The following is a 27191-nucleotide window of genomic DNA, read 5'->3' on the forward strand; positions in this document are numbered from 1 at the left end:
AAATCTTGTTTTAGCGCAGTCAGCAGATAAGATGGTTTTTTGTAATTTATTTAGTTTTTTCAGTCTTTTTTTTATTTTTTGTGTGTTTAGCGTATTAGTTTTCAAGGGTAATAGTTCATTTATGAAGAAAATATCGAGTTGGATACATCGTGCTCTTACACATATGTTGGTCTGGGTTTTTAACTGGGTCATCATTACTTCGTAATTTATTTTAAACGTTTTCTCGACTGATTAAGATGTTTAATGCAGTTCATCAATTGGGTTCGTTTGATTTTATTTATAAAGAGCCCTAACTATTCCGTCTACGGTCATTTATTGATATACGAGCTGTCGTTTAGTCAAGTGGCTTTTTGTGCTTTGTTAATGGTAAGGTTTTCGCTTCTTGTTAATACATTTTCTATTGGGGTGGATATTTGGATATCTACGATTCCTAATGCAGTCATTGATTTCCTGGGTGTGCGAGTCATTATATGATATTGGAAATTGGACGGCATTGGTCTTTTTCATGCGGTATGTGTCACAACGTCAACAGGAAGTCTACGAGTCGTCCACTACCAGATGTCGAATATAGCTATTCTACGGTATCTTCGTCAAGGGTGAGTGGTGAAATAAAATGAGCGTTAAAGATGCGACAAGTATTTCGTAAGCGAGAAAATATAAATACCCTCTGTAGATATTTATTTCATTAAAATTGGCTTCATATTATATTTAACTGATAAACTTGTACTGTTAATAGGGTTAAATTAAATTGTGCATTGTTTTAGTGCGTCTAACTCACTGTTGTAACTATACTTAATTTATAATATTCTAAATAAATTAAACTCGGTTGTTTCGTCTCAATTATTTTAATTAAAATTAAAATTTTATACCGGGCGGGATTGAACCGGGATTACGTTTTTAGTAAATAACTCTGAATTGCGGAGATATCTTTAAGGGTCGTCTCGAGAAATTAATACCACTAGGGACAATTCTTCCGAGGAGAGGTATATTTTGGCTTGCCAACTTGTTTATAAATTATACGGAATTACGAAACAAAAACCATAATACACTATTCAGTAACATAAAACTAGATCCAATATTTAGACTTAAATTTCGCGGCATGATGGCATTTAAAGAATATTTACAAACTATATACAATTAACAAATAATACTAGATTGGTACTGGAGCGACATTACTGCAAGAACTGCAGAAGCTAGATGACACACCTTATTCAAACGACAGGCGGTTTTATATACGGTCGAAATCTTATCTCTAAAGGAGATAACGGAAAGATAATATTTCGTTGATAAAAAATATCTTCATTGCTCTTTTTCTTCAACACTCGCCCTCAATGAAGATATCGCAGGAGTGATGAAGACTCAGGTTCTGGCGGTGTTGTAGTATCGGGCCATTTTCGTTGAAGCTTCAACGGTTCCCAATGACCTTTCTTCCCGTGAGGTAAGTTGACCTTTACGTGACTAGAGCCTCTTCTGCCGTCTTCGGAAGTACATCGCAGATAAGGAAGACCTTGTCGACTGGTGTGCACGTGCAGCAAGTGTTTTTCCTTGACCTTAGAGTCGATCGATCTCGAAGGACAGGACCTGTAGCTCCAGTGGGTATTTCGACGGGTGTGGTGGCCACGTCTTGGGATACACCGATGGATTTGGTGGGTACGTCTCGGGATGCATCGACGGATCTGGATGTCTCGTCTCTCGGGATGTCAACAGCTCTGGATGGCTCGTCTCGGGATACCTCATCGGATCTGACTATCCCCTCTCGGCTGCTGGACTCTGACATCTGCTCGCCCTGTCTGGTGACATCATCATGAGCAGGGATAGGAGTTTCAAAGGAACGTCACTCGGGATCGGATTTTACATCTCGGGACCGAAGAACTTTGTCTCGCTTGTTCTTTGAAACGGCGGCAAGATTGACATTGTTTGAAGGACCATCCTTACTTCCTCTAAAGTAGTTATGGTAGCTTTGCAAATAGCGATAGCTTCAGTTAGAACGACTCTCGAACTTTGTAAATATTCCGACAAGGAGTTGGTAATACCTAATATTTCATCTAAAGCCGTAATCAAAATCAAGTTAGTGAAGTTTTGTAATTGCAATATGTACCCTCGACACTCGGCAGCTTCTTCGGACTTACCATTTTCAACCAAGTTCTCCAATGCTAATAGAACAGAATCCAATCTACTTCTGAAGTAATGAAGACCTTTTTTTCACTCCACCACCTAGTGTCGTAGCTTTGCGGCATTTTAAGAACTATTTCGTAGCCCAGCTCTTTTTGAGAATTATCAAATCATTCACTCCTAGTAAGTGAATTGCTTTGGAAATTATAGATCGCTTGAACTAGTCCGAGTAATTCCCTAACCGCGACTATATTGGAGCAGCATTCAACCAAAACTAAATTTAAACGATGGGTATAGCAATGGACGTACCGACAATTTCCACCTACTGCCTTCTCTATTTGAACCCTCACCCCTTTTACGTGCCCACTCATTACATCATAAGTCTGAGCAACGTAATTTTCAATTTTCACCGTCAAAAGGGTAATTATAGCCAAGCTGATGCTTTCAGAGTCGAACTTATGCAAATCTGTGTATGCTAAAAATCGCTCTACTACGCCAATTTCCTTTCTAGGATACCTAATGCAAACACTCAGCTGTTCTACTCCCGCTTTATCTCTAGTCTCATCAGCAATTACGGAAAAGAAACCACCCGATTCATTAACCTCCTTTGCCATCATTCGCCTAACAAAATTTCCACTAAGGTTAATGTATTTAGCATTATTTGGCATACTTTTGCACTTGGCTTTTGTAAAGCCCACATTTGCATCCACAAATGTAGGCTTTGTCCCTAACAGTCTTTCCCTTTACTTCAGAGAGTTATCTCGTTGTTTTGGGCCAACGCTGCTCGGGAAGGTAGGGATGACTCATCCTCGCTCGCGCCGTCCACCTTTGGAATTCTCCGAAAGTGGCGACCTCTGACCCGAAGGGTTAAGAGCGGGGTAAAGTTACCGGTGACGCTTACTATTGCACCACAGTGAGTCCGCAAATATTTCTTGGCGGGCTTTCTTCTCCAGCCAATTAGGTTGGAGACCGGTAGCGTCATCCGAGGGCCCGCTATATAAGGGACGTCGGGACAATGGACTAACTCTCTTGGTTACGGACTCCGACCTAACCAGTCATATCTTTTCTATTCTCTCTTCCAGAGAAAGTTTAGTGCCATGCCTTGTAATATTTGGTAACTATTTATATATTATTATTAATAAAGAGTATTTTATAGTGTAACTCTCGTACATGCGGTTTAAACATAAGCCGACAATTTCCAGGCTTCACATTTTTAAGTCGGGACAATTTATATTTAATAAATCTAAAATTTCTACCAAATTGCCCCTGTTCCCATTTTCATCGTCCGAGAGCTCGACTTCCAAATATATGTACGACTCGACAACATTCATTTTGCTTCTCTGAAGAACGAAGTCACCATTTAAGGTGGACTCAGATGTTCTCCGCGAAACTCGTACACTCGTCTAATAGTAGCTGTAGGTCAGCACCACTTCGCTAACAAGACAATATCGTCCGCATACTTTCAAATTCATCATACTTTGGGATACGAGCACCCACTCCCAAGAGCGACAACTTGACCGCGAGCTCATCGAGAAAAACCACGAACAATAACGGATATAATGGGCAGCCTTGACGCAGCCCGACAATGCTCTCTATGGGTTCCGTTGAGATGTCGTTCAGAGTATTGTTGCGCTACCGAACGGCCCTGGAACTGACCCCGTATCGGGCATGAACTAATTCCCACCTTGCCCTCGGCTAGGGAGAACCGGATTGAACCGGCCGAGCAACGTTTCCCGCTAGGGAATAAAAGGCGCTCGTGTCGCTCCCGTCTCCCTTAAAAGGGGTCTTCGGATAAACATAGTTTGGATGGTAGTTTCTATGGGATAAAGCTCTTGAGCTGGACTAACGCTGCAAAAGCGAAGCCTCTCAAGCAACGCGGTAAGGTCGCCGGCTGGAAAAGCCAGCCCTGCCCTCCTACTAGAGTACGGCGCCGCCGCGGTTCACGCCGGCTTTTCCCTTATTTTCGGCGCGCTACGCCACCACCGCCGTACTATTTTCCTATTTTCTAAAAAAATCCAAGGGCTCTTACTCTAGTCTTTATAGTTATTGTTCAATGAATGATTTCTAGCAGAAATTCTATGAAAGAGCAAGATTGGTAAAATTTGGACTAGAAAAGGTTGCCTCGAAAAGGGGGCTTTGATTTACCCGTCGTCTGATTCTAGGTCTGTTATTCAGCCTTCTACTGTAGTACATGACGTCACTGGTTCGGAAAATGCTAGGCTTCTCAAAGTTACAAGTGACGTCACCTGGTTCGGCCAATAGCATTTATTTTCGTACATGAGACTCCCTTGATGAAAGAGTATAAAGAAATATATTTTAGTTTCTGGTCTCTCTTGGTGTATTTACTGTATTATATTTTTTTACATTGTTTGTGGGCCTTTTTAATGATTTCGCTGCAGTGGTGGATACAGAAAAACTCGAAGGGGCGCTAAATGACATTTTGAGATATGAGTGTAATAACATAACATCAAATCACATGCAAATCTTATACCTCCCCCACACTGCATTCGCCACTGTTACGCCGGAAAGCGCCGCCGTCGCTGGTTAAATTATCCTTACGCCACCACCGTTGAAAATTTGTCGGCGCGCCGCCGCCAAAGGCTCTAAAAATGAGACACGCCGCCACTGATCATTTTTACATCGGCGTCGGACTCTACCTCCTACTATCCGAATTCGACAGTAATTTCTGTAAAAAATTGTATGTATTAAATAAAATATATTTGTAGTTATTTACCTACGTAACAACTGGTGGAGGTGCCGGACAGGTTCACATTCCTCGTCGCATGACCGACTCCTCCGACACCGAGATCTACGCCGACCCCTACGTCGACTCCAACGCCGACCCCTACGTCGACTCCAACGCCGACGTACCCAAAGAGGCTCCCGCCTCCAATTCAGATTCACCGTTCGTTGCCGCTAATCCCAACGCAGTCACAGCTACCGGGGAAAGAGACTCCTTTCCAGTCACCTACGCCAAACAACCAGCCGAGAACGCCTCTAATCCTTCTCGCCGCTCCAGGCGCAATCTCCGACTTCAACCGGAGTTTGGACTCCTGTCCAGTGGCGTAGCGTGCATTTCTTCCACCCGGGGCCAACCCTAAATTTGCCGCCCCCCCCCCCAAAAAAAGTAGGCAAAAATTCTGTGATACTCTGTTGATTGCAAAATGATTCAAGTCGTTAAAAAATTAAAATTTTATTCTGCGTGTTTTTTGCAACGCGAACTCTTTTATGCAATGGTCAATATTAATTTGTACCTCTTGTTCGATTGCCACGATACCCAGATTTGTTAATCTGAACGACATTGTAGATTTTAAATAGTAACTGCACCGCGCTTCTCAATAACAATAACTGACGTTTCGTTCGAGCCGGTTAGACTCGTCGACTGTTTTCTGTTGGTGGTTGTTGCAGTGTTGCCACACCGCGCGTTGCCCGGCTAGACTCGTAGACTGTTCTGTTGACGGCATAGAAATTTCATAAACACAGCGCACGGTGTGACATCAGTGCATCGAGGTTAACGGTAATAGTTAGTGTAGGGAGCTGTTGGCTCGAACGCGTGGCATGCAGGGCTTGCCACCACCCTCCTACGCATTGTAACCCGGCCACCTGAATTAATGGCTTCAAAAGTCGCTTGATGACTTAGGCCTAAGGTGGTGCCTTGGGTATTAGCCTAGCTGATTATTATTATTATTATCAGAAATTATAGCCCAGTGTACCGGTAACAAAAGAACCACACCACCGGAGGCCTATCATCATAATGCCCTACGCCAGCGTCCACAGCCCGAACAGGTGACAAAACCAACATGGGTAGTAGTACCCTACTACTGAAGGTCGCAAGCCGCTCTCCCAGCAGAAGGTTCAACAATGGGTTGACCAATTCGCCCCTTCGCACACAGCAGTGGGTTACATGAGCGGGTGCTCTAGCATCGGAATCCAGCACCTTAACTACATAGGTGAGGTGCCAAAGCCCTTAAGAAAAGGTGGACTAAAGGGGGACAACGGCCACACTGCGGTCCAGCGTAACCCGGCACGATCGGCACCGTAGATCCCAATGGGCGCCACAGCGCCTCATACGGAGACCCGCCGCCCCACAGCAGGCCACCAAATCCGCCTAGGCGACAGGATGCCTGGCCCCTCTCCATTAGCTTGAGCTGAAGCTTAGTTTCCAGCCCTTACCTGACCGAAGTCGGAGGTCGGAGATCGGACCATTTGATCTCAGCTAACATCTCCCGGTGTGCCACCGCCCTTATGGGTTACAAGAGCCGGACCCCGACTCCTCAGTAAAGCCACCAGTTATTGAACACTCAGACCCCTTAAGGGCCTGTGACAACACTGCAATAGTCGCCTGCCAGCGGCTGCCGCCAATGTCACTTTTCTGACCCAGAATATCGGCCGGTCGCGTTGGTTTCAATTTGCCAGGCCGCCCCCTACATCTATGCCGCCCGGGGCCATGGCCCCCTTTGCCCCCCCCACGCTACGCCACTGCTCCTGTCCCAACCGACTTGCCCGACAAGCACTACTCTCATTACGTCATCCACTATGAACAACGCAGCTGATATTTCCGCAGCACTCGCAGCAGCTTTCAAAGCGCTGACTGTTCGGAGGGACTTGCCAAAATTTCATCCAGAAGTTACCGACGTCAACGACTGGCTAGCAATTTTTAAGCAAAGCACAGCCGAACCCGATCGAGTATCATGCCTCTCCAAGCTTCTCAAGGGTAAAGCCCTCAACTGGTACGCTCTCCAATTACGTGACCCTCCAAACGCCAACAGAAATTAGGCCACTTGGGAAACTGCTCTGACATCAACGAATTGTTATCACGCACCAGAAACCAGGTGAAGATCCAATCACGTATTATCGGGATGTCCTCGTATTGGGCTCCCTGGCTAATCCCGCTATGACGGAGCAAGAAAAAGTTAATCATCTCCTTCGGGGCCTTACCAATGAAGTTCGTGACAAAAGGGTTCTCATGGAACCCACCACTACCTTTCAGTTTCTAGCGAAACTTCAATTACTAGCAACGGTCCATACCACTACCAATGCTACTCCAACGTCTTCAAGTGAGGGTCGTATTCTCGATCTCCTCGCCACCGTCTTACAAAATCAATCCCACTCTGCCAGAAACTCGTCAAATCCGTCATCACCCACTTTTATACACTCCATCCACGAAACGAAGGACTGCATTATCTCCGCACCGAAGTACAGGACCTACGGAGAGACATGGAGGAAATTCGACAACTCTGGCGACGACGTGACCACGACTCAAGCTCTGGTAGACGCTGTTTTAACTGTGGCTCCAACAATCACCTCGTCTCTTCCTGCCAGAACGATCGTGCCTCTCGTGGCTTAGAGCTTGACGACCATCGTGACCGATACCGATCGCCTTCAGGAGACCGACGGGATGGATACCGCTCTCTTTCTACCGATCGTAGAGACTCTTACCGTCACCCCTCCGACGACCACCGTGGGTCCAGTTCTTTCCAAGGCCGTTCAAACTACCCCTGGCGGGGAATAACTAACTCACCCTATCCCAGGAACTCGGGAAAGGGAACCGACGACCCTATTAGGAGGAGTTAGGTCGTCCACCCATATCACCTCTCTCCTCCTTAGTACGCCTGACAAACTCATCACTATCCCAGCTTCCTTAGAAAGCGTATCAATTAAAGTCATTATCGATTCTGGAAGCACAAAGAACATCATTAGCTCAGCATTTTGATCAGGCTCCATCCTGCTCCCAAAATTGGACTCCGAGTTGCAGATGGCTCACTTGTCGCTCCCATAGGGGCTACCCAACTTTCCTTGCATGTTGGATCTCAAAGTTACGACGTCGAAGCGCTGGTCCTCAACAACTTCAGCCATGATCTTTTGCTCGGTCTAGAGTTCTGTTACACCAATGGAGTGGACATAAACTATCGAAAACGTACCGTCAGCCTCAACGATTTTACTTGGAATTTACCCGATCATATTTTTGAACGTTCCTTCAAAGCTCGCTGCACCTCTGACGTGACCATTCCTCCAAAAACTGAAATGGTCCTGGAAATCTGTATACGGAACGCATCCGATACTCTACTAATCGAAGCTGCACCTACAGTTTTCGAACACTTCGGGGTTCTTATTTGCAAGACTCTCACCGACTTCAGGAAAGGCGTGGCCCTAATTAGGGTGGCTAACCCCCATCAGCGCCTAAATTTCTTGCCACGGCGCACGAAATCTTGGACCTTCACTTTCTCGAGGAATCCGCTAACGGAGGCACGTCACATAACCTCCCCGACACTCTGGACATCGGCTACCAACTAACAAGGTCCGAGTTAGAGAGCTGCAGAGCAGCGAAAATACCATACCATTTCCGCTCCGTTTTGTTTCCCGGTATTGTACATATATCCGTTTCCGGTCCGCTTTGATTCTCGTCCGTTGTTTCCGGTCCGTTTAGTTTCTCGCCTATTATTTCCGTCCGTTTCCGGTCCGCTTTGTTTCTCGTCCGTAATTTCCCTCGGTTTCCGGTCCGCTTTGTTTCTCGTCCGTTATTTCCGTCTGTTTCCGCTCCGGTTTATTTCTAGCCCAATATTTCCGTCCGTTTTCGCTCAGGTTTATTTCTAGCCCATTATTTCCGTCCGTTTCCGCTCCGGTTTATTTCTAGCCCATTATTTCCGTCCGTTTCCGCTCCGTTTTGTTTGTCGCCTATCATTTCGGTCAGTTTCCGCTCCGTTTCATTATTATTTCCTTTCGTGTTCCGCTCAGTTTCTTTAATCGTCTATATTACTTAATATTTATGCTCAGTTTCCGCTCCCGTTTTATATTTTCCTTTCCCTCAGTATGCACTCTTTTTAGAAAAGTTTACTGGGCGCCGCCATTATCGTACAGACAACCAACGAGCCAGCCCTCTACCGCAGAAATTTCATCCCCCCAAAACCGGTTTTCTCAAACACCCTCCCCGTAGACTGTAAGGTAATGGCGGTCGATTGGGAAGGCGCGTTTAAGAGTCTACAGTCTTGAAAAATGAGGAAAAATTATTTTATTTTCCTAAATACAGAAATTTACAGAAACAATTATTATTTATATTGAATTGAATGTAAAACTAAAACTTTACCGCAAGCCGGGTCACCCCGCCAATTTATTCCCCCTTTTCGCTAAATGGCCTTTGTACCTTTTGCGAATCTGCGCATTGATGTACGCAACGTAGTCGTAGAGAAAAAGGCTTCGTTCAGTAGCTTGCAATAAATTAAGCGTTGCAGTATTTCGGAACCGGTTTTATACTGTACGTTTTCTTCCATTTCCGGTGTGACGTAGCGTTGCTGAAACATTTGAACCTGCTCCTCCAGCCGGTTTCTTCGTTGTTAAACGGAATCGTGACGACACAGCAGACGATATTTTATAAAATTTACAACAATCGTAAAAAAGCGTTCAACAAGACAGGATAAAAAGTCTCAACGGAATCAACGAAAACGTAAAACGGTAAAAGACCGTTAAGCTTCACTGAACGTAGCCAAAGGCTTCAGTTGCAGTTATGTTTCCCACGAGCCGGTGAAGAAGGGGGATTATGATCTCACTGTCTGGAAAAGTGGGAGACCCAATCAGCAGCCAAGAGAGAAATGAAAACAGTGTCCATGCTTCAATATACGACGTTTTTTTTTCGGAAATTTGCTCCGATCCCGTTCCGTTACAACGATTTTTCGGAAATTTGCTCCCATCCCGTTCCGTTACAAAGATTTTTCGGAAATTTGCTCCTTTCCCGTTCCGTTACAACGATTTTTCGGAAATTTGCTCCCATCCCGTTCCGTTACAAAGATTTTTCGGAAATTTGCTCCCATCCCGTTCCGTTACAAAGATTTTTCGGAAATTTGCTCCGATCCCGTTCCGTTACAACGATTTTTCGGAAATTTGCTCCTATCCCGTTCCGTTACAACGATTTTTCGGAAATTTGCTGCCATCCCGTTCCGTTACAAAGATTTTTCGGAAATTTGCTCCCATCCCGTTCCGTTACAAAGATTTTTCGGAAATTTGCTCCGATCCCATTCCGTTACAATGATTTTTCTCAAATTGGCTCAGATTCCGTTCCGTTACAACAAATTTTCGGAAATTAGCTCAGATTCCGTTCCAGCGCCGCGGAACGGAACGGAGTCCGCGGAAACGGAATAATTTCCGCTCCGTTGCAGCTCTCTAGTCCGAGTTACACCAACTACGACTTGTATACGGGCACGAAATAATCTTATCGCCTTCTTGGTGAACTTGTTTCCTATTCGGGAGGGAACGAATTTTTCTGAGGGAAAATCAAATTTCTCTTTTTTGAGGCATTTCAAGCTAGCCTTGCACCAAACGGGTTTAGAGAAACGTCGGGTTCAGCAGTTCAGGTTTATATTAAGGCTACGTTGACACCCAGTGCGGAGAGAGTATAGGTCTATTTGGACAAGCATATCCGCCATTGGCAGCATAGTCATTTGACTACTTAGAAGTATCAAAAAAACTTATGATATTAGGGGATGTACAATGGACGTCAATACTATAGCATAAAACGTGAAAATTACACTGGTTAGAGATATTTACTTAAAATAACATTTCTCATCTGTAATAAATTTAGAAAATAGCAATATAGTGTTTTTCGCGTGCGCTCTTGTTTCTCCTGAATTGTTTGAAAATATCAGCGGGCACTTGCGAAAGTACATGTTTCAAGAGTGCATTAACTAACAATAATATAAATTAAAACAAACGACTGATACTACATGGTTCATAAGATATTTATTTGAAATTAAAAATCTGCAAGCTTTCAGGTTCAAGACCCCTTCCCAAGTAACTGTCTTAGTTAATTACTATTTAAAGCCGAAAGCTTGCAGATTTTTAATTTCAAATAAATATCTTGTGAGCCACGTAGTATCAGTAGTTTGTTTTAATTCATATTATTATAATTCTAACAATGGTCAGTAAATTTTACTTATGATTACATTAAATAAAATTCAAAATACAGAGAGATGAACACTTCTCTCATAATGGGTGATATTATGTACTTCTAATAGTACATACATTGTATTATTTATTATCCCAATTATTTAGTCCCTCTCTAACTCACCTAATTTTTGTATTTCTAGCACTACATTCAGTCAGTTTATGACAAGCTATGCTACATAATACCTTGCAGTTTGGATTCTTTTATATGTCTATAATAAATGATGCTTATTATAGTTCCTGTAAATATGTAAAAAAAAAATTATATTTTTTTTATTTGTTTATTGACATTTAAACAACTTGTTTACAATTTCATTAGAAATCTCTTAGAAATCCCTATAAATTAAAAAATTGTTAGAAAACATTTATAACACCAGTTATGGATTTACATACTTGCGAATAATTCCATCCTTCTTCGCTAACCTATTGATACAATCATCAGATTCTCCCTAATGTGTGATATAATAATATTAGTACTTATACAAGCAGTCTAATTTTCTTGAATTTACCATTCTTCTGATAGCTCCACATATAGCATATGCCTTAGACTCTCCAGTTACCCGTCCTGTAGACTCATCTACTTCAGCTAAATTAATTTGAATACTGGCATAATCTTTAGCATGAATGATCCTATTACTGGCAGAGCTACAATAAAAATTCAGATAATAAATATCAACTATACTTAAGTTCTTTAAACGCCTTTATAGTACCATTTACGTGGAATGTAGAGATCTACAAATTCTCCTGCTTCGTTTTGCATGACTAAAAGAAAATGGACACGTGCATTAACTAAGGCTTAAGTAAAATATTTTTAATTAATAATACCAAATTTTATATAGATTAAACAAAATTAAAATCATCTTAATTTTTTTTATCATACACCTACTTTTGATTGCTGTTTTCTTTAACTTTAAAAAAGGCAAAATATTTAAAAAAAGCTTTTGTTCTCGAGAACACACTAGGAAAACGTGGTACTTTAAACAACTTTGCCGAAAAATGGCTGAGTTAATTTTCAGCCACCTACCGGCGAATGCGAAAAGCTCTTTCACCTAAGCATTTTATAGAAATTTGATTGGTCAATTTTTAGGTTTTGAGAATGACGTAATTTCACTGGCATTTTGTCATTGGGCGGTTAATAGATTCCCCTGGCCACCGATAGAGAGCGGTAGTCTCTTTCAAAAATTGTCAAGCGAAGTCTTATGACGTTTAGTTGAAAGGAGGTGGTAAACGTTCCTTTATTTCCGGGCAAGAGATTCGCTTAATTACGTATTTTTCACATTTACGCCCAAAATAAGTTTCGTAATAACTAAATAGTAAAGAATCGAAATTAAACAGTTTATACTGAGAAATGTCCACAATGAACCCCGAATAGTAAGTTATTATTCTTTATTTTGTATGAAAATATGTTAGTAGGAGTTACTTGGCGAAATTTTCTAAGCCTAACTTGCGAAGCCTTGTAAAGGCCTAAACAAGGTTTAAAGCGTCACAAAATTTTGTAAGACCTTGCATTAAATGACTAATTTCGGTGTTTCGTCAAGCATTGTTCTCTTCATGGTTTTCAATCGTATTTTGTCTAGTTATAATTAGCTGTAAAAACACTATTATCGGTGGAAGTCCCAATTTTCTTGGGTTAAGTATTCGATATGCATTTTATATTTGACCGTCATTTCATATTGTTTATTAATTAACAAACAACATTTATTGTGAAAGTCTATAAGGTCATTTGAAAGTAAACCCAATATTAACTCTTTATTAAACAAGCCTAGAGTAAACAACTTATGATAGATAATATATATATATATAGTTTAAAAACTATTGCCTATTTTATATTTGAAGCAAAAGCCGAGCTGTTTGTGGTTAATAGTTTCTATTAATATCATATTAGGTTAATATTAAGTTTTTTTATACTATGAAAAAGTCATAATATCTTATCTTCATAAAGCATGGTACATAAATTTATTATAGTTCCAAAGTAAAAAAAAATTGTATTTTTGTGATTGTTAGATTTTGCTCTTTATAATTTCAGTGATTACTTATTTAAACTTTTGTTGATTGGAGACTCTGGTGTAGGAAAATCGTGTCTTCTTTTACGTTTTGCGGTAAGAAACATTCCTTGGTCTAGAGCTCCAACATTTTAGGAATCTTGTATTATATTCAATCAAAAGATTAAAAAAGTTTTTTTTGCAATCCAAAACTTTTTAAAATGGCAGATTTTGCCACAAATTTTCAATGTGGTGCAAGATTCAAAAAAAGTTTGACCTCTGCCCTGTTGCCTCCCCTATAATTTTTTTTAAATGAATTTATTTAATATTTTAGGATGACACATACACAGAAAGTTACATCAGTACAATCGGAGTAGACTTTGTTAGTAACTTAATTATTTACAATGAGGGTATATTTCTTTCTAAAATTGTTTTTTGTATCTTTATCAGAAAATCAGAACCATAGAGTTAGATGGAAAAACCATAAAATTACAAATTGTAAGAATTTGTTTTCCTTAGCCTACATTTAGTTCCACTTATTACTTAACAATTTATAATTATTTAGTGGGACACAGCGGGGCAAGAAAGGTTTAGAACAATTACTTCCAGTTATTACAGAGGAGCTCATGGAATTATTGTCGTATATGATGTCACTGACCAGGTAGAATTGATTTTGTTAATATCAATTCTCAGGTTTTAATATATGGTTCGTATACTTAGGAATCATTCAATAACGTAAAACAATGGCTACAAGAAATTGACCGCTATGCGTGTGAAAACGTAAATAAGCTTCTGGTGGGAAATAAATGTGATATCACAGGAAAGAAAGCTGTTGATTATACTACGGCTAAGGTCAGAATTGTTTTATTACATTATTGCTCGAAGGTTTCGTGTAAGAATTCAAAGTATCAGGTGGGACCTAAACATTAACAATTCTAGATTTAAATCTCTTAGTCTGAGGCTAATGTGGAGTTGCCTCTATTGATTTCAACTCTATTAAATTAAATCTGAATCTAACTAAAAATCTATTTTTTATTTGATTTTGTGTGAGTTTTCTGTCTGTTATTGGAAGCTTTCCTTAAAAATCTGGTTACCTGTGATAGATATTGCGGTGAGGAGAAACTGTAGAAATCAATCTAAAATAAGTGTTAGTAGGATATTAAATATTTTAAAGACTACATAAGTGCAGCATAGGTCAGAAATACGTCTTTGTTAATTCTTAAAGGGCCACATAATAATTTAAATATTTCTAATAAATTTCAGGTAGCTCCTCCTCTTATTGACCTAATATGAAATTCAAACAATCCTGTAGCCCTATAATTACCAAACCACCCATTTCTTGTCTCGCTTTCAGGCAGTTGGTTGGGTTGGACCGTCAGTGGGCTTAGGGGTGAAACATCCCAGGTAGAAAAGTTCTGTTAAAGCCTTGCAGCTAAAAATGTGCCTTAAAGCATTCTTTATGGAAGACTCCTAACAATTTCGCAAGAATTCACTAACCAGTGCCAGATATATTTAAAGCCATATAACGGAGAGGTCAATATTACAAGTGTTGGTGTTCCTCACCAAATACCTGCACTTCTATTCCCTTTAAGAAGTTTTTCTTAGGATCTTTTTTGATTGGAGGACTTTTGACTGACCCTTTTTAGACCAGTTAGTTTTAACCCAAAAATGCTGCTTGTGTTACAGTGGCGAATATCTCGTTGAAAATTTCCATGTAGCATTGAGTCTCTTTACTAGTTTTTGAATTGGCCGAGAGAAGGCACCTATTAGTGTTAGGTGGTGCTATATTTGCCAAGTTCTAAAAGTAAGCAGCAAAAGGGAGAGTCTAAGTTGAGTTTAGCACAGAAGACAATAACCAATGGGAAAGCGGCGAAGAGCAGTAAAATTACATTCTAATTGTTATAAGAGGCCTTTTCATTGTTTTTTATGGATGGTTGGGTTAGTTTTAGGCTCTCCATTTGGTACCATTACAATACTTCATGCCTCATGGACCAGTAATGAATTCTCACACTGCCTGGTTTTTTTTACCCGAGTGGAATGAATTTGACATTTGGATTATTTATAGGAGTTTGCCGATCAGCTGGCCATTCCATTTTTGGAGACGAGTGCGAAAAACGCTACTAATGTTGAGCAAGCCTTCATGACGATGGCTGCTGAGATCAAGAACCGCATGGGACCTCCAACGTCGGGCGGGGAAGCCATTCGACCTGGTGATAAGATCAATCCCAGCACTCCCCTTAAATCGCAAGGTTCAGGATGCTGTTGAAGTGATCTTAGGGATATTAATGAACGGTTGAAGACTCCGCAACTGTAACTTTGATAGAAAGATGTGAACTTTTTCCATAATTTCCTCCTTTGTTTATATATATTAAGCTGACTAAAAGATTTAAATGAACGACACTTTAGCTAAAACATTTTATTTTCCGCCCCTTCTATTTAGTTCTAGCCTTTCTCCCCCCAAAATCACCCGTTACTTTAATATTTTGTTGGCATAGACGTTTTTACACTGTGGTTAAATTTTAGGCAATTTTTGGGAGGTATTTTCTGTTTGGGAGTACCGATATAGACGTTTAGATGTAAAATATTTCTATTCCCTCTGCAAAAACAGCCTAAGCTTTAATTTACGTATTTTTTACAATGACTGATACAGAGGGGAAAAATTTATTTAGAACTTTCTCTATTTGAAAAAGAAATTGTGTCAATTTTGGCCGCTTTTAAAAACCTCCGAAATGTTGTCGGGGGTTTTGTATAATTTATGCCTTAACGTGTAAAGAAAATCGGAATGTATGTTAATTTTTTTTCAGAGTTTCATTAATATAAAACTAAAGATTTTCTTTTGATTCCCTGGGTTATATTTAAAAAAAAAAAAAAATTTAGAATAACGCAACATTTTGTTAAAACGCCATTCCAATTTATTCGGGGGACATTTAGAAGAACGTACTTCAAGGAAAATAAATGGGGGAAAATGAAAAAATTGTAATATCCAATTTGGTCCAGGAAGCGAAAACAAAAGCTGAATAGCTATAAAAATAATTTAATTGCACTTGAAATTAAAAGAAACCAAAATTACTATAGTTCCATGTAATGAAATATTGGTGTTTTAATTAAAATATCTGGATTTGGCACCTTTGCCTATTTAAGTACTTTTGAAATAATGTTTTTATTTCTTAACTTTTAGAACACATTTCTGTTTTATGTCAGTAGCAGAAACTAGTGTTGGCTGATATTGTATTTTAACCTAGGAGCAACAAACACAATGAGAACACAGCTAGCCCTTAAACACTAACGCAGTGTTGTGTACAAATTTCATTGGACAAACCTTTAAGCTGAACGTTTTACGAAAAGGGGGAAGACAATTTCTGAATTTTCCTCTTCGGGTGAATGCAGGTGTTCTAACCAATGATAACTGTATGCATGACTGTTGACTGGTTGCGTTTTCCTTGTGTGGGATGATGTGTTTGTTGTTCCTAGGTTTAACTGATTGTAAGATTACCAATGCCTTTTATATATACAATTTAGTAAACCGATTATTACCTTAGCTTAAGGGACAAGTGAGGTAAGCTTGTGGAATTGAGGTAGCTGAATGAGCTTTTTAATAGGTAATTTCGGTGCTAACCAATTTATCAGGAAAATAATTAGTGTTTTTTGTTTAACCTATCACGAGCAAAAACGTTGACCAATATAAAACAATTGAACGAATATGAAAGTTTTATTTACATGATCAAAAATACACATGAAACTTCCATAAACAAAGCAAGTCTGATGTATTCAATTGAATGTGGCTTTCATGTTTCCATGGGTGTTGGCCCTTCCTTTGGAAGCTCATTAAACATGAATTCTTCCTGATATTCTTTCAAAAATTGTGCAGAGCGAATTTCATCAAAAAACAGGGAATATACTCTCTTAATATCTGCCACTGAAACTTCAGTTCCCTAAAATAAAAATTTCACAATCAATATTTTTCGAGGTTATCAACAATGTGGGATTAATACCTTTCTCTTTTTGCAAACCAAGTACGCAGTTGTAATCAGTTGGATGGCGTAACGTAAGGAAGTTTCAATTCCAATACGAGTGAGGACTAACAAGGCATCGTCACTCATTTCAACATCTTCTTCTTCACATCTAAATGAAAGCGAAATATCTCTCAGTTTATCTCCACAAATTTGTGTTTAATTCAGTGGAGTAGCCAGAAATTCATCAAGGGGGAAGTCCAAGTATGTAAATGTTAAGAGGGGATTGAGAAAGGGGTGGTAATTTAGTACAGTCAAAGATAGGTCCAAGGGGGTCTGGACTCAGAATCCTCGCCTTATCTACGCCACTGTTTTAAATAGACAAGTTAAGCCAGCCCTCGAAAACTAAGTTGTGTCTCAACTATTATGAGTGCGTGCAACAACTCAAAAAAAGGCTCAGCACTGAGCATCGTATGAAAAAACTGTTGTACAGGGTTTTCCCATTTCTGGTTTTGTCATCACGATTCCAATTGGATTGTTATTGGATCCATTGGCTCGGCGGGTCAATGGATCCCATGCCCATCGAAGAAAGTGCATTGTTTTCCGAGCACTTGCAAAGCACATGTTGAAATTTTTGAAATGTTTATTGTAGGATAGTCTAATTAAATGTTCTTCAATCTCATTACAAAGTTCATTTATAAGCAAATTAGCAATTTACTTTCAGCTCTCGCCATCCTATCTATTTGCGAAATCACAATTGGGGAAATAAAACCATACAATAACCTATAGCGCATCATGATGGGAATCGACCAATTTTTTTTTAAATGTCATACAGCAACCTTTGCGTTGAAACATCACTGAAATTGGAATCGCTTTTTTGAGAAAGCATATTTGACTCGTTGAACTATGTGCATAATGTACACTTTTACAATATGCGAGATAGGGCTTAACCTGCCTATTAAATTCCTGCCTTTTCAAAATCTATTCCCATTGGTAGAAAACTGGCAATTAAGGTAACAAGATAAGTTACATCAGGATCAAGCTCTTTCTAACAATATCTAGGGTTAATGTATTAATAAAACATTACCTTATTTTGAGAATTTGTTTTATATCCTTTTCATCGTAGGGGGCAGTAGAAATAATAACAAGTCGATCTAAAAGATCAATTGGTATTCCATGAGGGCTTTTATAATTAGTGCCTCGAATTCTTGTAATGCCTCGGTTAGTGGCCATAATTAAAATTGGTGCCATTTCACTCTCCAATGCCCGATTTAAAAAGGAAAAGCACTCAATATCAAGCATGTGCACTTCATCTATAAATAAAACTCCTGGAACTATATCAGCTTTCCCTTCTTCGCGCCATTCGGCAACTTTAGTGTTAATTTGTTCTCTGACTTCCGCTTTTATTTCACCAGTATCACCTAAAGAGAAAACAAAATTAAGTTTTTTATTGAAAAGACGTAACTTTTTTAATATTACCAGAGAAAAGGGCTAAAAATCCCTGGGTCCTGCAGTTAATCACGTCAATTTCATGTAGAGTCACAGTGTGCACAACTTCTTTCCTTTTTTGTAATTCACCCTCTGGGCACTGTACAAATTTAGTTTGCGGTCCCATTGCATCGTAATCTCGAGCCCGTGTAAATGATCGCCCTAGCTTGCTGATTTTTCCCGTTACTTTGTCAATTGTGATAATGTCACTAGATAAATACTATGTTTCACTCAATTTGATCTAAGATTTATCAAAATGAGCTATTTACCCAGCTTGGACTTTTTCTTTAGTTAGAGATTCGATCATTTTCTGACCCAAATCATAAATGGTTTCCATTTCAGTGGTTTTCAAAGTCAGTTTCCCAACTTTGGCGCCTGTACCAGTGACTGGACGGTCTATTTGTATTTCAACCACCTCTCCTTCGATGATCTCAGTTTCTTCCCTAAGCAAATTACATTTATGATTGCTGTGAAGAATGATTGATAAACATTTTTTTGGTACTTTATTCTAACACCAATTGATTTCCTAATTGCTTGCATTAATGCTTCGGTTTTAGACATTTCAAGTGAAAATATTTCACTGCCAGAGATAGCTGTGAAGGGCGTGTCAGGTCCCAGTGCTTGCGCCATTCCTGTATTTAAAATTATTTTTTAACTTAAGTTTAAGGTATTTTACATTATGCATTTTACCCATGGCAATTGCAGTTTTCCCAGTACCAGGCTGCCCAGCGATCAAAACAGCTCTGCCTGCTATTTTACCTTCTTTGATCATTTCTAAAATAATTCCAGCAGAACGTCGCGCCTGTAGCTGACCAACCATTCCCTGTGACACTGGTCTTGGGTCCAGAGTATCATCCAAGCCTAGACCTCTTATGTGAGAATGTGCTCCAATGCGTTCTATTCGAGTGATTTCTCGAACTTCCTGAACTTTACTCAATGTACCCTATGATAATAATTATTATTTTTATGTGACTGTTTAGATATATCCTGCTGGGGAAAAAACATACCTGTGTAATACCCGCCATGGCAGAATTCGGAAAGTTAGCTTAATTACTTAAAATAAACGATACTTCTTTCATGGAACTGCTTCTTTGTTTCAATTACGAACATGCACGAGGTTATTATTAAAGTATTACAATTTTTAATACTGTACTGGAAATCTGTAAAGTGCTGGTATCTAGCGATGGCGAACTATACTAATACTTTATACTATAGATGGGGCTACCTTTCTTGTGAAATACTTGATTTACTACCGGCCGCGAGAGCGAGCGCGTGGAGGCGGCCGTGGATTTTCCCATTGCGTTGGGAATATTAATCTAGAGGTCCAATCGAAACGTCGGATTTCAGTATTTCGCGAAACAAGTTTTTAAAAATAAGAATACTGTCGTCTGCTCCCATCGGCGTCCCAAATGACGAGAAAACGTTATCATTCTACCCGTGGCGCCGTCTATCTCTCAATGATTCGTTCAAATAAGACGCATTTTCAAGCAAAAATATTTTTTTTCTTCAAAATAATGGATGGCGCCACGAGTCATATGATAACGTTTGCTCGTCATTTTAGAGCAGACGGCACATTCGTATTTTTCAAAAACTTGTTTCGCGGGGAGCAGATTTGATTGGATCTCTAGATTAATATTCCCAACTCAATGGATTTTCCATGAACGTCCGAAATTAATGAACCGATAGAATATTTAGATATTTAAATCAAAGCTTTTATAAATTTAAGTTGAATAGATTATAATACATTAATAAATTTATCATTCGTTTGCCAAATAATAACATTCTTTATATATGATAAATTCACGATAGATGGCAATTTGGATGTCTGAATAATGCTGGAGATTCCCTTAAAATCCACAAACAAGCTGGGCTAGCTAACACCAGAGTTCTCTGCTAACACCATTTCGCAAAATTAATCTTTCCTAGGTTTTGCGAAGAGTTTAGTGCAGTCTATAGCAGTTTAAATTTTGAATTGACCGAGTTTAAATTTATGTGGTAGACATTGTGTTAATAGCGTTTTCCTTTTTTGACTGCTCAACTGCAGTGCTTCCACTTGGACAATCTCTTTTTTCCCTCTGTCGGTTATAATAAATAACTTTTTATCCCTTTACAGATTTATAATTTTTAGGCCTTATATAAAGAAAAACTTTTTTCTTAAAAATATTTTGAAATCGGTAGGAGTGTGCAAAATATTTGGTTAGACCAAATAATTCGATCGAATACCAAATCGAATAGCACTTGGGAAAGTTCGCGAATATTCGTTTTTCTTGATCAAATAGTCGTATATGCGAAAAGATAGGGAAAAAGTATTTGGTATTTTCAAATAGTTTGCAAACTGGTCGAATAACCGTGGGTCTTTTTTTAATTTGTTGAGTTTCAAGGCCATCAGAGGAGAACGCTTTGAAATTTCTGAACTAGTGCTTATTTCTGGCACCTCTCTTTAGGCTACAGCGGCAAGGACCATATAAAGAGTAACTTATTCATACCGTGTGTATTAAAACTTCTTAGCGAAAGGCAGAAGTTGTTTATTCTAGCGCCTATTGGCTAGATTATTCGCGTGTTCTTTGTTATGGAATTTTCTAGAATAGCAAAGTAAAACTAAAACGTAAACCAAGTTCAAAACAAAACTAATAACTGGGAGAAAGGTTGAAGTAAGTAACTTTTTGGATTTTTCGGTTTTGAATTTTTGAGTTCACTAAATTATTGGTTTAAAATAGTTGTAAATTAAATTAAATATTATTTTTTTATTTGTAATAAATGATCTGCTCCTTCGTGTTTTACATATATTTAAAAACTCGAGATCTTAATGAAGTTTTTGCAAAGCATGAAAAATATAGCAGATCATTTCGATTTTAATTGTAGTTAGTAGTTACTAAAAAAACTCGCCAGCTGACTTGGACCTGGAGTAGTTAAACTTTAAAAATGTGTATTTTAAATTTGGTTTGTAAAAGTTTTCTTTGAAAAAATTTAGTATTATAGTTTAAATTTATTAAATAAAATAAAATATAAATTATACATTTGGTTTAGTATTTTACTATTGCAAGTAAAATGAACAGTGATTTCAATTACTTTTTAAATTTTTTGACAAATATGCAAACTATTTGGTTATTTCAAAACCAAATACGTCGAATTATTTGGTATTCGAAATACTATTTAGTATTTGATCAGTTAACTGGCTTAGAATTTTGCTCTAAAAATATTCGATCAAATTATTTTGATATTCGATTCGATCCCCAAAAAATGGTATTTGCACACCTCTAAAATCTGTGACACTATGAGAATGGTCAAGTCTAGTATTTGAAGAACTTGACGAAAATAATTCTGGAGAAATTTAGGGAAATTCTCAGTCGGCCAAATGGACTGCTCATTTGTCCGACTGTTCATTCGGTCGATTTCTCGTTTGACTGACTGCTCGTTTGGCCGACTGCTCATTTGGCCGACTGCTCGTTTGGCCGACTGCTCATTTGGCCGACTGCTCATTTGGCCGACTACTCATTTGGCCGACTACTCATTTGGTGGTTGGACGATACTAGGTGCGTTTGGCTAGGTACTGTCCTCTAGGTCACGTTTTAGAAGGCCCAGCTTGGTTATAAAGAACGGGGCGGGGGGGGGCGCCAGTCCGGCCCCCCAGCGCTCGAGCGAAGTGAGTGCGCGGCGCCGTCAGGCGCCAATACTTAGAATACATTGCCCGTTCTATAAGTCAACCTAACACTAAAGACATAGTATAGGACAGGCTATAGTATAACAGTCGGTCAAATGAGCCGTTCATTTGGCTCAGTCGGCCAAATGAGCAATCGTTCAAATGAGCAGTCGGCCAAATGAGCAGTCGGTCAAATGGGCAGCTCATTTGGCCGACCAGAATTTCGGCTAAAAGAGTAGTTGGCCAAAAGAGTAGTCGGCCTAATGAGTAGTCGGCCAAATGGGCATTCGGACATATGAGTAGTCGGAAAAAAGAAAAGTCGGCCAAATGAAGAGTCGGCCAAATGCACCCCATCCGTTTATTTTCTTCGATCGGTTTTCGACATTGTAGAGTTGTATAAAAGACTGATTTATTATTTCAACGACATTATATAAGTTATTTATACAATGAAAATCATGACGTTCACAAGAATATACATTACCGTGAATTTTAATTTTATAAAAGTTTTGAATTTACTGGCCTTGAAAAAAATAAGCTTAGAAAGCTTTTTTTATGTCTAATTGTTTTCCCTTTCATTTCCAGGTTTTTTCTCTTGAAATTTTATTCTGGCGAACTTTGGCATGCAACATAATTAGTTTTCTAATTAAACTAGGGCGATTATCATGGTCCAACCCCCATTCAACGTCAAACATATGGTCTTGAAGTTCGCTGAAAATTAAAAACACTTAAATTCCGAGATAAGTATAAAATAATTCCTATAATATTACATACTTTTGAACTGAGCATTTTATTTCTTTCCGAAATCGGTTTTTACAGTGCGAAAAAACCGCAATTTTTACCATTTTTAATTTTCCGCCATTCTGCTAATATTATAGACGCGAAAAAAGCAAACACAAAAGTACCATGGAACTAGCGTTAGTTGGTTCCATGAAAGTACCATCGTGCGCAGTGGCTCGCGGCCTTCAAAATTTCCGCCGTAACCATGGCGACAACGTTTAATGCGCTTGTCAGATGGCGCGGATAGCCCGATTCCACCCTAATGGAAGCCTTCTAGCTTGCCCGTTTTCTTTGGGATTGGCGGAAAGCGCAGTGGTTCTAGTCTCATTTCTATTTCTATGATCGACTCCCGATCGACGCCACCCGGTAATAAAAACAGAAAATATAAAAACGTCCGCTAGCTTAGTAGCTTCTCCAAGGTAGCGCCTATGATCTGTGTGTAGTGTCTGCAACCTAGGAGCAACAAACACAACACCCCACATTGAGAGTTATTCACAAGACAGACTGCATTACCGGTTTCGTCGCCGTTTTGCGTTCGCTTGCTAACGCGTCACACGTAGCCTTTGATGACGTAACTCCATTACTAGCACTCAGTAAAATATTCCCCAGTGTGACAAACGCGAGGGACAGATCACTAGCATGATTATTAGGTCACCCTCAAATGATTAAAACGGATTTAATCATGATTGAAATGATTTAAATCGGATTAAATCATGATTGAAATGATTAAATCGGATTAAATCTCGATTAAAATGATTAGAATGATTAAATCTATTAAAATGATTAGAATGATTATATCAAGATTAAAGTGATTAAATCGTGATTAATATGATTAAATCGTGATCAAAATGATTAAATCGTGTTTAAAATGATTTAGTACGATATAGTATTTTACGAGGTATTTTATTAAGTTTATTGATATTATTTTTTCGGTACAAACACTACTTGTTTTACTAAGTTCATGCATTGATATTAAAAATTAGACTACTCATTAATTAAAATATGAAATCGGGATTGAAAAGATTAAATCGTGATTAAAGTTGTTAAATCGTGATTAAATTGATTAAATCGTGATTATATTGATTAAAATGATTAAATCGTGATTAAATTGATTAAATCGTGATTATATTGATTAAAATGATTAAATCGTGATTAAATTGATTAAATCGTGATTATATTGATTTAATAATGATTAAATTTTTAATCATTCAATTATGTTTATTAGGCCACTCTAAAGCTTAGTGATCTGCCCCTCTTACAAACGTATGGAACAATATTATAGACTTATGGTATTACTTATGCAACAAACCACTAAGCACCCCCGAAATTGTCGAAAGCAAAGCCATAGGAGGAGGGAGCGGATCATATCGGAACACTTTGGGGAGGTGACAGATATACTAGAGCGTATATTCCCTTTCATGGCGAATTCCATTTACGCTCTCGGGTTTCATTTTATTTTCCCAATTCAGATTATATTACGATAACGTCCCCAGATTAATCTTGGAATCATCCGAGAACAGTTAAAATTACTCAGAATAAAGTAATGGCTTTAAACGTCACAGGACGACACTCTTGCTTTTTTCTATGCATAAACCATGGACTAATTAATTAGTCCATGCATAAACAATTTGTGCTCAAGATGGCGGCTATGGCCAAAGCTACGAAGTACTACTATTCTGGAATTAACAATAATTTGTACATTCGAAAATGTATTTATTTATGATAATAACCATGTTGAGACGGTTGTTAGCGTTGCTCACAATCCTCCCCATGCTCGAAAAGAAAGTTTCTTCCCCTTAAACCAGGCCCGTTAATTGGGGGGTGCCCGGGGATGCTCAGCGCCCCCAAATGAATACTTGGGCATCCCCCAACGTAGTCTCGATCGAGAAACGGTTGGAAAGAATTTTTGGATTGCCTCCAAAATTCTTCTGTTGCTGACGTCACCCAGATGAGATCCCATTGATTTTCAATAGGATCTCATCTCAGTGACGTCATGGTGTTCGTTAGCAACGAAGTTACCAACCTTAGCCCTTAGCAACCACAGCGTATCGAGGCAACCTTTTATAGCCTAAAATTTACTAACCTGGGGCATCCCCAACCCGACCCAACTAATATCATATACCATCGGTTACCGGTATTTTTAATAAAAAATTCTGTTTTCAACGAAATCGAAATTCATAATCTAAAAAATAACGTAATAAAGCCAATTTCGGTATATTTACTAATTTCAGGAGTGAGAGTTAAAACTTACGATTTTTAGTATCAAGGCATTGGCGGCCCCCAAGAAAATTTGAGCGCCCTCAAGTTTTGGCGGCTGGTTACGGGCCTGCTATAAACAAAATCAATCAGCCTGGTTCTCCAAAGCGATTTAAACGCTACCGAGGGGTACAGTGTTTCCATTTTGCGGCGAAAAGGGGCGTTTTCGGCGAAAACTGTCTCGGTGGGCACCATAAATTTTAAAAATTAAGGTAAATCTATGGGGGGAAATTGCGGCGAAAACGGCGGCGAAAATCGACTATAGAACCGGCGAAAACTGGTAAAATTGTCCCTAAAATAGGCGAAAATCTCTACCGCAGATTGGAAACACTGGAGGGGTAAGACAGTCTCAGATAATCTGTACACCAAGCTCGTGCATTTAGCACTGTTAAAGGTACATATTTCCAAGAGTTCGCGAGTTCCATTTAGCACCGAGTTCGCAGAGTGTCTTACCCCTCGAACGCTACATCCTCCTTATATATACTAATAAATGCATTGTTGGTTAATTTCTACCAGAAATTAAAACATTTATCGCATTAATAATTAAAAAGTTTATTATTTACTCGTTCTGCACTATAATCAAAAGACAACCTCCTACTCTTTTCCCACAAAACGAATTGACTATCGCCTAAACTTTCCAGAACTTATAGCGATCAATGTTAATTTATTCCGTGAAAATATAGGTTTACAAAAGAAACAGTTTATGCAGATGTTTCGTGTCAGTAAAACCGTTGGAACATTTTCAGCGAGCATTCGTAACGGTTGGCGTATTTCGCCATCTCGCAGCCGGTTCCTGCCAAAAAGACCTTGTTTCATGAAAATCAGCGTGTTGAAACTAGAAAGTACCCATCGTTCCTGGAGTCCAGGGGAATAAATCCGCGGGATTCTATTCAAACGGGGACAATCGGGACCCCCTCCCCGTATTTGATGTGGCGCGTGCCGCGATTAACATCTGCTAAATTTAACCCCCAAATCATCCCCCCTTTAAATAATGCAACTCCATCTTCCAAACAAAATGGTTTTGAACGGTGAAAAAAACTGTCCTGGATAATATTATCTATTTTGCATTAGAAAACTAATAGTTTCTTAATTTTGTCGAAATAAATAAAATTAACTTTACATGCGGTTTAAAATACGGACATTACATTTCGAGACTAGGTGGTTTCTTTTCGTTTGTTACGGGATTTCGGAGTAGGATAAGAAGAGTAACACTATGACGTCATTTTACTCAGATCCTGTGGTGGCGAATAGTTTGAGTCGGCTTAAAAACGTTATTCCAAAATGGCTGCCTGTGCAGTGGCGGCGCCAGGAATTTTCGCGAGGGTAGGCAAACCAAATAAATGGGACCCCCTTTTCTCAAAGAAATGTTTCAATAAAATAAAGTAGTGATGTACATGACGAACAAAAAATTTCTAACAACAGTAAAACGAGTCCAAATATAACAGAACTGGGTTTATGTACTAGAAGATACCTAAAAAATTTCTAAATACATTATCGACAATTGTTTCATTGTTATTTATAAATAATTTTATCTCTTGGGACAATTTTGAGACCCTTTCTAGATCAATTTGGGGCTCATAGGGTGATTTTGGGGCCCCTCAAAATTTTACCTGGCCTACCACCTAGCGCCGCCACTGTGCCCTTGGTCTTTTTAGCGGATAAATTCTGTCTAGTAGACCTCATTTCAGAAGGAGTAAAATGAGTAGCCCTAATTCTCCGGAACAAGCGAATAGGTTATGGGACGGAGTAATTATCATCCCCGGAACAGGCGAATAAAACGTTTTAGGATAAAAAGAGTACACTTTTAGTCCGAGAACAGGTGAAAAGAAACCCCCTAGTATTTCATTTTATCGTGAATTTCGGTCCGGGGGATGTAAAAAGGACCCCCTCGTGCTTTACGCGGTTATGAAACTGAAGGTTCTTTTTTAATGAAAACAACCTGGTTGCGTAGCGTTGCCCCGGGGAAGCCCTGGGGGTGACTCATTTTGGAACCCGAGCGCGATCTCTCGAGCCCCTCCCGCGACCCCCCAGTTCACGAAGGGCAGGGCAAAA

General features: G+C 39.2%; 3 protein-coding genes across 3 annotated transcripts; 1 reads left to right on the forward strand and 2 right to left on the reverse strand.

Annotated features, from left to right (window-relative positions):
- Positions 1–11308: 11308 nt before the first annotated feature.
- Positions 11309–12039, reverse strand: RpS21 (ribosomal protein S21). The gene is made up of 5 exons (XM_090171859.1): positions 11933–12039; positions 11757–11808; positions 11556–11691; positions 11440–11495; positions 11309–11382 (listed from the first exon to the last, which is right to left on the reverse strand). Exons 2-5 carry the CDS (start codon positions 11804–11806, stop codon positions 11373–11375), a joined length of 252 nt encoding a protein of 83 aa, XP_090027985.1. The 5' UTR covers positions 11807–11808; positions 11933–12039; the 3' UTR covers positions 11309–11372.
- A 163-nt stretch (positions 12040–12202) lies between these two features.
- Positions 12203–15902, forward strand: Rab1 (RAS oncogene family member Rab1). The gene is made up of 7 exons (XM_090173101.1): positions 12203–12417; positions 13073–13145; positions 13363–13410; positions 13479–13526; positions 13594–13689; positions 13749–13880; positions 15094–15902. Exons 1-7 carry the CDS (start codon positions 12395–12397, stop codon positions 15292–15294), a joined length of 621 nt encoding a protein of 206 aa, XP_090029227.1. The 5' UTR covers positions 12203–12394; the 3' UTR covers positions 15295–15902.
- An 823-nt stretch (positions 15903–16725) lies between these two features.
- rept (RuvB-like helicase 2 rept) lies at positions 16726–19589 on the reverse strand. The gene is made up of 8 exons (XM_090173102.1): positions 19474–19589; positions 19157–19409; positions 18969–19098; positions 18736–18909; positions 18458–18675; positions 18066–18399; positions 17021–17150; positions 16726–16960 (listed from the first exon to the last, which is right to left on the reverse strand). The coding sequence occupies exons 1-8, from the start codon at positions 19489–19491 to the stop codon at positions 16814–16816; spliced, it is 1404 nt and encodes a 467-aa protein (XP_090029228.1). The 5' UTR covers positions 19492–19589; the 3' UTR covers positions 16726–16813.
- Between the last annotated feature and the right edge of the window lie 7602 nt (positions 19590–27191).

This window comes from Leiobunum rupestre, chromosome 4 (assembly GCF_980474605.1).
Source record: "Leiobunum rupestre chromosome 4, qqLeiRupe1.1.hap1, whole genome shotgun sequence".
Classification (NCBI taxonomy): domain Eukaryota; kingdom Metazoa; phylum Arthropoda; class Arachnida; order Opiliones; family Sclerosomatidae; genus Leiobunum; species Leiobunum rupestre.

Excerpts from the sequence above, each read along its gene's own strand:
- RpS21 (XM_090171859.1), bottom strand. The coding sequence starts at position 11,806 with ATGCAAAACGAAGCAGGAGAATTTGTAGATCTCTACATTCCACGTAAA. Across the intron at positions 11,692-11,756 it reads CTCTACATTCCACGTAAATG|CTCTGCCAGTAATAGGATCA; the intron begins GTACTATAAAGG and ends TTTTTATTGTAG. Across the intron at positions 11,496-11,555 it reads GTGGAGCTATCAGAAGAATG|GGAGAATCTGATGATTGTAT; the intron begins GTAAATTCAAGA and ends ATCACACATTAG.
- Rab1 (XM_090173101.1), top strand. The coding sequence starts at position 12,395 with ATGTCCACAATGAACCCCGAATA. Across the intron at positions 13,411-13,478 it reads GTACAATCGGAGTAGACTTT|AAAATCAGAACCATAGAGTT; the intron begins GTTAGTAACTTA and ends TATCTTTATCAG. Across the intron at positions 13,881-15,093 it reads TTGATTATACTACGGCTAAG|GAGTTTGCCGATCAGCTGGC; the intron begins GTCAGAATTGTT and ends GATTATTTATAG.
- rept (XM_090173102.1), bottom strand. Across the intron at positions 18,910-18,968 it reads TCAATTGGTGTTAGAATAAA|GGAAGAAACTGAGATCATCG; the intron begins GTACCAAAAAAA and ends TAATTTGCTTAG. Across the intron at positions 17,151-18,065 it reads AAACAAATTCTCAAAATAAG|ATGTGAAGAAGAAGATGTTG; the intron begins GTAATGTTTTAT and ends GCTTTCATTTAG.